At 38.4% G+C, this 10,185-nt stretch overlaps 1 protein-coding gene across 1 annotated transcript in view; it reads right to left on the bottom strand.

Moving 5' to 3' along the window:
- The window catches only part of PTPRD (protein tyrosine phosphatase receptor type D), a 463,281-nt gene that overhangs the window by 181,774 nt on the left and 271,322 nt on the right, over window positions 1-10,185 (bottom strand). Inside the window, exon 20 of the mRNA XM_042781300.1 lies at window positions 2,463-2,553. Coding sequence (XP_042637234.1) covers window positions 2,463-2,553 — 91 coding nt within the window. The remainder of the gene's footprint in view (window positions 1-2,462; window positions 2,554-10,185) is intronic.

Raw genomic sequence — 10,185 nt, 5'->3', positions numbered from 1 at the left:
TTGAACCACCAGCCTTCTGGTTAGCAGTCAAGTGCCTTGGCACTATGCTACCAGAGCTCCCTTCAAGTCATTAGTCACAAGTAAAATAATTTCTTGCTTCAAAATCCTTATAAAAGGCCAGCTAATCATCTTGCATCCTTAGATGAAGGATTATTATTCCTTCAATATCACAGAATAATGGTTTTGCTGTTTTATTTATTTTATTTTATTTTAATGTACCTAAATTCTTTGGCATGATTGGTGTCCAGGAAATTTTACATATCCTCAATATCACAAAAAAAGCAGTCCTGGTAGCACAGTGGTTAAAGTGGTTGGCTGCTAACCAAAAAGTTAGTAGGAGAAAGATGTGGCAGCCTGCTTCTGTAAGGATTACAGCCTTGTAAACACCACAGAGTCGCTATAAGTTAGAATCAACTCGCTGGCAACAGGCTTGGTTTTGGTTTTATAATGTCACAAAGTGAAGACAGTTAAGCACAGGCCTAACCTTGAACTCATCTCCCCTTCTTAATGTGATAGAATTTAACTCAGACAAAATGAAGTGAGGGGTGATGAACTGCACTCCTCAAAATGAGTCTGTCTGCCTAACAGCTCTCATCTGTCAGATCACAGAGTCTCCTTCACCCAGACATGCATGAAATCAATGCTGTCCCACTGTAATGTAGTTGGGGATGTCTTCTTTTATTTTTTGCCAGTCAGCACTAGTTTGAGATAGAGAAAATACCTAGAAAGAACACATTGGGCTAGGAGGTATGACAAATAACCCAATATATTAAATGTCATATTTCCAAAAATAGGGTTGCTATTTGCCTTATGAACTGATTTGCAACAGCATCAAGATAAAATAGCAGACTCTCCTGTATTTCAAAGTGTGAACCTTAGCCATGAACTTGCTGTGGCCCTTTGGGGATTCAGCTTAACATTTCTGGATCACAGTTGTCCCTTCTACATATATTGTTGTTAGCTGCTAAACTGATGGCAACCTCATACACATTGGAAGGAAACCTTGCCCATTTGCAGATCAGAACATTGTGATCCATAGGGCTTTCATTGACCAGTTTTGGGAAGTTGATCACCAGGCCCTTCTTCTTACTCCATTCCTAACCAGGAAGCGCTGCTGAAACACATTCTGTATCATAGCAACACATCATTTTCCATTGACAGACTGTACGTGAGGTGCACTGCATGGCAATCAAATCTGAGTCTCCTACATGGAAAGTCAAAATTCTGCTACTAAACCACCAATGCCACATCATCTAGTATAAATAATTTGGTCTAGTTCTTCATATTAATGAGCTCTGGTGGTACAGTGCCTAAGGTATTTTACTGCTAACCAGAAGGTTGGTGGTTCAAACCTACCAGTGACACTGTGGAAGGAAAATTGGGCAATCTACTTCCATAAAGATGTAAAGTCAATGGGGTGGTTACATGTCAGAATCAACTCAATGGTAGGGGTGAGATGCCTCATCATCCAGTATAAATAATTTGGTCTAGTTCTTCATATTTTATATTAACTTCCAAAATCAAAGCAAAAACAGAAACCAAAAAAACAAATACATACCTTCTCAGGAATCCAATGAAAATACAAATTAATATGCACTCACTCTTTTAAGATTTTGGAAATTAAAATCACACAATTTAGTATTTGCTCTATTCTTTGTACTTTATTTCTTGTTTGGCTCAAAATTTTAAGGTTTGTTTTGTTTTCCTTCAGTTTATTATTATTATTATTATTATTCTGAAAATCTACAAGGTAAAGAATAAGGCAAGCAATTGCCAATAAGTAAAATTCTGAGAGAAAATGATGAAGCCCACACAGTAGGTCAAATGTTAAATTCAGTGCAAATTGCAATTTAGCACTTGCATCAGCCATACAAACCAAACCAAACTCACTGCTGTGGAGTGGATTCAGACTGATAGTGACCCTACAGGACAGAATAGAACTGCTCATGGGGTTTCCAAGGCTATAATCGTTATGAAAGTAGACTGCCACATCTCTCTCCTATAGAGCAGCTTTTGTTTTCTAACCATCAACCTTTCATTTTGCATCTGAGTGCTTTAACCACTGTGCTACCAGGAAACCTCTGTAATAACCTAAGCAACACTCAATTGATGAAGTGGACCTTGGAATTCCTATCAATGGTGATTAAGTCTCTGCTGAGGAGTCACATTACCTTATGTACCACTGCATGATGTTTTACAAGAGGCAAGGGCAAAATGTGGAGGCCAACCAAGATTAGACAGATTGTAAGTTTTATTGCAGCTCAGTGTTTTCTAATTAAAGCAACAAGATCTTGGTTGGGGACTCTCATGGAAAACATGCCGCCAAGAGCACTGAACCATCTAACCAGACAGCCACATAGAAGCTAGCACCATGATTTGATACTGAAAGGCTGCCATTGGGTGGAGGAGGATATTTAATAAATTACACTAATAAAAGACACAGCCAACCAAGACATAGTTACCTCATCTAATTCCATTTCATCTGGACTCTCCCAGGGCTTGATAAATTTTCCACGAGATTTCTTCAAAGGCACAATTATTATATAGTAACCTCTGCAAAAGAATGGACAGATAAAAGTAAGGTCCGCTCAAAAGGAAAAGAATATACCCTTAAACTTTCCACAGACCAGTGATTGAGACTGAAGTCAAATTATGGATATGAAATGACTTGTCCATTTCTTACATCAATGACAAATAACCATTTGCTTGTTCAATTTTGAAAACAACATGGGTAAACATTTATGTGTGACTTCAATGATCTTATATGGTAATATCACCATGGTTGACTGTTCTTTATTAGGTTCTTAAACAGAGCAGGCACATTTTGTTAGGATCTTCGTGCTGGACACAAACAAGGCTGGTATACTGAAAACTACTGCCACATGCTGCTGAAGCAAATATTTCTATGACATTAATTTATAATAGGAATTACTATTTTTTAAAAGGAACATATAATAAAAATCATTCTTAGAACATACAAATATTATTATTATTTTTGTTTATATAAACAAAAATGCTTTTTACATGGATAAAAGTTTTTAAAGATAAAAATTCTTCATAATCTAACAACATTCTATAAAGTGAAACATAAAGGATCCCCTCTCTTTCTGCCCATCAAATTGCAAATCTTACATTAAGTTCTGCAGAAATTTGGAGATAATTACTTAAGGGCCTTCAGAATAAATCACAATATAATGATATTTCTAGGAAGAGAAAGAAAAATGATCAAGTCCTCACACTGGCAACAGTCAATTAAAATGTAAGTAATATGTAAACCCAAAGCCACTGCTATCGAGTCAATTCTGACTCATAGCATCCTTATAGGACAGAGCAGAACTGCTCCACAGGGATTTGTTTACAGAAGTAGAGTGCCATATCTTTGTCTTGCAGAGAGAGGGTGGTGGGTTCAAACAGTCAACCTAATGCTTAGAAGCCAGGTGCTTTAACTACTGTACCACCAGGGATCCTTCCAACGCACAAAATAGGTTTCATGAATATTCACAGATTACTTGTAAACTTTTATGTGACTTCAGTGTCGTGTATACTAGGCCCCTATTTTGTGGTTAGGGACTTTTGTTCATGCTGATCTTTCAGAGAAGTTATACGAGGACTCATGAAGAATGCACAGGACCAGGCATTGTTTTGTTCTGTTATACATACATAAGGTCCCCATGAATTAGAGCTGACTGGTTAGTAACTAATAAGAACAAGACTTTGAACATAATCTATAATAACAGCTAATACCTATGAATCACTTTCTACTCTCAGGTGAGGAAAAAAGGCCTGGATATATACTTTTGCAAATCAGCCATTGAAAAACCCTATGAATCACAACAATCCAATTCTCAACCAGTCAGGTGGATGGCTGGGACCAGGCAATGTTTTGTTCTGTTGTGCATGAGATTGGCATCAGTCAAAAATCAACTCAAAGGGACCTACCAAGAACTTCTCAGATACTATGTTAAATGTAGTACTGCCCTCCCTCTCCACAATCCTATAAGGATAAGTAATGGCCCCCAGCTAATATAAATAAATAAATAGATAGATAGATAGATAAAGGAAGACAGATGCAGAGAGATTAAATAGTTGCCAACTTAAACTAGACAGTAAGGGGATTCAAACTTACATTTATCTTAACCTTGACAATAGTCTGTCTCTCTTTCTTTTCATTTACTCTATGTACCATGAAGAATTTTCTAGGACACTATACATTTTGTGGAGATTTACTGTGAAAATGAGAACACACACATGCTTATTAGAGAAGACTGCCTTATTGGGGAAAGGATGACAGAAGGGAGTTATCCACCCTGGATCACATTCTATCACAGAGACCAATAGAACATGGATGAAGCCCTCCTTCTACTTACTTCAAAGCAACACCTGTAACTGAGTTTATAACTTTCTGTGATAAAGAATTCTGTCTTCATAAACTAAGTCTACAGCTGTACTGTCCAGTCCAGTAGCCACTAACCCCTTGTGGCTGTTGAGCACTTGAAATGTGGTTAGTCTGAACTGAGATGCTCATTGTAAAAGACACACTGGATTTTGAAGACTTGGTATGGAAAAAAAAAAAAAGAAAAGAAAAAGAAAGTAAACTATCTCACTAACAATTTTCTCACGGTTATTACATGTGGAAATGATAATGTTTTAGAAAAATTTGGTTAAATAAAATGTGTCACTGAATATTTCACCTGCTTCTTCTTTACCTTCTAGTTTTTATTTTTATTTATTTATTTTTTTTATTGCAGCTATTACAAAGCTTAACATTTCACACATGGCTTGCATTTTATTTGTTTGCCAGAACTGCTTGGAACATTCTGGTTAAAATGTGGTATCTGGAAATATATCCAGCTCAGTAAACATATCTGGCTCTGCCACTAATTTGCTCTGTGATCATGGAGGGATCATTCCCCATCTCTGACTCTCAGTTGTGTATTCTGAAAAATGAGAATAAATATCAGGCTGTTACTGTAGGAAAATAAAGGAAATGAACACAAAGTGCTTAGCACAGTGTGTGGCATCTAACATCAAACTGATGCCAGGAGCTAATGGTGAGTACTAGGTATCACTGGGGAGACAGTCATCTGAACTACCTTACTTAACGTTGTTAGCTGTAGTCAAGTTGGCCTCCAACTCATCGTGATCCCATGCACAACAGAAGGAAACACTGCCGGCCCTGCACCATCATGATGATAGGTTGTGGACTAGACCATTGTGATGCATAGGGTTTTCACTGGCTGATTTGGGGAAACAGAGCACCAGCTCTTTCTTCCTAGTGCATCTTAGTCTGGAAGCACCATTAGAACCCATTCAGCATCACAACAACATGCAAATAGATAGGTGGTGACTATACAAGAGATGCATTGGCTGGGAATCAAACCTGGGTCTGCTGCATGGAAGTCAAGAATTCTATCACTGAACTACCACTGATGCGTCACCTTATTTAGTAGGCCGGGGAATTTCAGTTCTCTGAGATGAGTACAAAAGAACTTGTCAAACTTTCATTTTCCCTTCCTAGTCAAGAATTCAAGTCAAAGCAGACAATAATACCACCCTTTTTCCGTGGTGCTCTGAGCGAGTAATCAACAGACACAGAGGACTACATCACTAGCCATTTCTTTTCTTTACTGCAAATAATCATGATGATCAAGGAGCATAAGGAGAAGGAAGAGTTGGAGATTGTGACAGAAGCCAGTATCTTTTATTTTATGATCTAAAGGGAGCTTCCTCCTCTTCTTGTCCTCCCACCACCTGAAGGATTTGCCAAACAAGTCCATCATGGTAAATGAACATGGAAGAGAAATGACAGAGGCTGCAAATGAGCATACAAAATAACACTGCAGATGCACTTGATGAACATACTCGTCAAGGAACCTCTCTCCTCCTTTTCAGTACCAATAGTACGAAGTGGAGAGAGCCTCTCTTCATGAAGATAATGACACTGCACATTAGTAAAGAGCTCCCACCGACCTCATGCAGACTCTTATAATTCAAGGTTAAGATGATGAAGTCTATTATTTTTTTCTTCTGCTTTTATACTTGGAGTTGCCATTTTTGTACTAATACAAGAAGCCACTCTGTTTTCTGCAGCACTCAACTATTCATTTTGTGGCTGGGTTGAATGGCCTCCATGACAACAATTAATTAACAGTATCGCCAGAGATCCATAACTTTTTCTCTCCATGTGTCTCTAAAGGAATCACCTAAGGCAGTCCAGGGGGAGCTTGCTTCAAAGCAGCTCTCACAGCAAATGAAAGGGGGGACTAGGAATTTTGAGCTAATATTAAAGAACATCTTACTGATAGCTGGCAAGCTGCCTTGGAGTTGACTTTGACTCATGGGGCCCTTATGCACAGCAGAACAAAATGTTGCCTAGTCCTATATCATCCTCATGATCACTGGCATATTTGAATCCATCCTTGCATCTACTGTAACAATCCAGCATACTAAGGGTCTCCCTTGTTCTCTCTGGCCTCAATTCACCAAACATTATGTCCTCCTCCAGTAATCTATTCCTCCTGATGTTAAATCCAAAGGAAATGAGTTGGACAATGTTCTGTGTGATCCATGAGGTTTCTGTTGGCTAGCTTTTGGAGGGAGATTACCAGGCCTTTCTTCCTAGTCTGTCTGAGTTTAGAAGAACCAATGACACTTGTCCACCATGGGTGACCCTGGTAGTGTTTGAAATACCAGTGACACATTTTCCAACATCACGGTAACACACAAGACGTCAAAGGAAAAAAAAAAAAAAAAAAAAAAACCTGACAGATAATGTTGTTGTTGCTGTTTTTAGGCATCATCGATTCTGGCTGAACTCATAGCAACCCTATGTACAGCAGAACGAAACACTGCCTGGTTCTGTGCCAGCCTCACTATCCTTGCCATACCTGAGCCCGTTGTTCTAGCCACTCTGACAACTGTGACACTGCTCTAGCCATCTTGTTGAGAGCAAATTGGGTAGGTCTAAACTCACACATTTCTACTGTGTTCTCAAAATCTATGGTTTTGTTAACACTCAAGTTTTTGCCTTAACTGAAACTTACCTTTTCTGTGAGGACAATACTTTCCTTGCAGGATTCTCATGTGGAAGCTGCTTATTTATCTCTCCTCCCCAATATGAACCTCAGAGTCAGGGGTTTCTTTATTTCCTGTCTTCCCATTCTTTCTTGCAGGCATTGATTCTCTGTCCTCTTGCCAAAAAAATATCACATAACACAACACATCCCTCCTATTTTTAAGTCCATACATTTCAGCTATATGTTCTTACCTTCCTGATTTTTGCCATCAACCACCCTTCCCAGTATCTATTTTCTCTGTGCTTATTATTATTATTATTAATTTTTATTTGGATGAAAATTTAGAGCAAATTCTTTTTCTATGCAGGAGTTCACATGCACATTGTCTCATGACATTGACCACAATTCCCCACAATGCAATAGTTCTCTTCCCACTTCCTCCCCATAGTTACCTCTTCTCTGTGTCCTTCCCTTCCATGCACTCCTATACGTTGAGCTGTCTATATGTGCATACATAGCTTTTCTATTCTCCCATGACTGATCTCTCCAAGGAGTGTATCTACCTAATATAAATGTTCAGCTCATATGTCTGTCTTTTGTTTGGCTGGAAGCCACAGTACTGGGTTCAATTCCAGACCTGAGGACAGCTAGGGGTCACAGTCTCAGGGGTTTCACCAGGCTCTATCAGACCAGCAAACATTTTTTTTTAAATGATTTTGAGTTTTATTCCATATTATTCTCCCACTTTATCCAGGATCTCCCACATAGATCCCCTCCAAGTGGTTGACAGTGGTAGCCGGGCACCTAGTTCTTCTGGTCTCATAGTCACATAGGCTGAGGATCGCATGGTGTACCAGTCCCTTGGACTAATTGTTTCCATGAGTCTTTGATTTTCTTCATTCTTCTTTGCTCTGGATGAGGAGAGAACCATTGTTGCATCTAGGTGCTGCTTCCAAGCTTTTAAGAGCCCAGTCGCTACTCCCCAAAGTAGGATGTGGAACAATGTTTCTGTGTAGTATATTATGCCAATTGAGCTTGATGTCACCTGAGACCATGGTCCTGAGCCCACAGGTCCAACTACTCACTTCTTCCAGGTAGTTGGCTATGGCCAAGAAGTCACTACAACCTTGTCCCCTATCAGCTATACTATATATCTAGAAATTCTTATAGAACATACAAATATGTTTCCAGAAACATTGTCTAGAAAACCTATCCATGGTCAGGGCACACTCCCCTCTGCACAGACATACCTAACCATTCAGGTTGTCCACCCATTTACCCACTGTATATCAATGTTTGCCATCACTGACAATGCAGTACTGTATGTGCACAAAAGGGTTCATCTTTGTTGTCTGTACTTCCCATGCACTTGTCTATGTTTTTTCTTCCTCAATGCCACTATGTTGATCACTCACAATTCATACATTGCCCTTCCTTTCACCCAAATCAATAGTTGTCTCTACTTATCTAGCAGTGTTCCCTCTCCTTCCTTCCCAACCCTGGTAACCAAAAAAGGAAATTTCCTTCCATATATAAACCTTTCCTTGACTTTTTCAATAATGGACTAATATAATATTTCTCCTTTTTGATTGACTTATTTAACTCAGCATAATGTCCTCCAAGTTCATCCACGTTATGCAATATTTAGCAGATTCTACATTATTCTTTAGGGTTGCATAGTATTCCACTGTGTGTATGTACCATAGTTTGGTTATCCATTCTCCTGTTGATGGGCACCTAGGTTGTTTCCATCTTTCTGATATTGTAAATAGTGCTGTGATGAACATGGGTGTGCATATATATCTGTTCTTGTCCTGATTCTCACTTTTTTAGGATATATATGTAGTAATGGAATGGCTGGGACCAATTTACCATCATATTGTATTCCAACTTTTTAAAAGACATCATGATGTCTTTTATGTCCCTGGTAAAATTTATTCCCAAGTATTTTAATTTTTTGGTAGCTATTGTAAGTGGTATTGATTTCCTTATTTCTTTTTCAGCAATCTCTTTACTGGTATAGAGGATCCAACTGATTTTTGGTTGTTGATCTTGTACCCTGCCACTATGCTAAATCTCTCAATTAGTTCCAGTAGATATTTTACCGAGTCTCTTGGGTTTTCTAGGTATGGGATCATATCATCAGCAAATAGGGATAGTTTAACGTCTTCCTTACCAAATTGGAAGCCTTTGATTTCCTTTTCTTGCCTTATGGCCCTGATTAGGACTTCAAATACAATGTTGAATAGAAGTAGTGATACAGGGCACCCTTGTCTGGTTCCTGTTCTCAGGAGGAATGGTTTCAGTCTCTCTCCATTGAGATAATGTTGGCTGTTGGTTTTGCATAAATGCCCTTTATTATGTTGAGGAATGTCCTTTCTATTCCTATTTTTCTAAGATTTTTGATCAGGAATGGGTGTTGGATTTTATCAAATGCCTCTTCTGCATCATTTGATATGCTCGTGTGGTTCTTTTCCTTTGTTTTATTTATGTGATGGATAACATGGTCTAATGTTGAACCATCCTTGCATATCTGATATGAACCCCACTTGGTCATAATGTACTATTTTTTTGATATGTTGTTGGAGTCTACTGGGTAGGATTTTGTTGAAGATTTTTACATCTATATTCATGAGGGATATTGGTCTGTAGTTTTCCTTTTTAGTAATGTCTTTGCCTTGTTTTGGTATCAAGGTGATGCTTGCTTCATAGAGTGAATTTGGGAGGATGCCATCCTTTTCTTTGTTGTGGAATAGTTTGAGTAGGATTGGTGTCAGTTCTTCTCTGAATGTTTGGTAGAATTCTCCAGTGAAACTGTCTGGGCCAAGACTTGTTTTTGTTGGTATTTTTTGATGACCTGTTCAATTTCTTCTTTTCTTATGGGTCTGTTCAACTTTCTCACCTCAGTCTGTGTTAGTTTAGGTGAGCAGTGTGTTTCTAGAAATCTGTCCATTACTTCTGGAATTTCAAATTTGGAGTACAGTTCTTCATAGTATCCTGATATTATCTTTTTTATTTCAGTTGGTTCTGTTATGATGTCACCCAATTTGTTTCTTATTCATGTTACTTCTATTCTCTCCCTCTTTTCCTTTGTTAAATTTGCCAGTGGTTTGTCAATTTTATCAATCTTTTCAAAAAACCAACTTCTGGTCTTGTTGATTTTTTCTAT

This window comes from Orycteropus afer, unplaced genomic scaffold (assembly GCF_000298275.1).
Source record: "Orycteropus afer afer isolate SDZICR_OR568_19922 unplaced genomic scaffold, OryAfe1.0 scaffold00102, whole genome shotgun sequence".
Lineage (NCBI taxonomy): Eukaryota > Metazoa > Chordata > Mammalia > Tubulidentata > Orycteropodidae > Orycteropus > Orycteropus afer.
The sequence above is the reverse complement of the archived record's forward strand: the minus strand, read 5'-3'. Positions and strand labels throughout refer to the sequence as shown.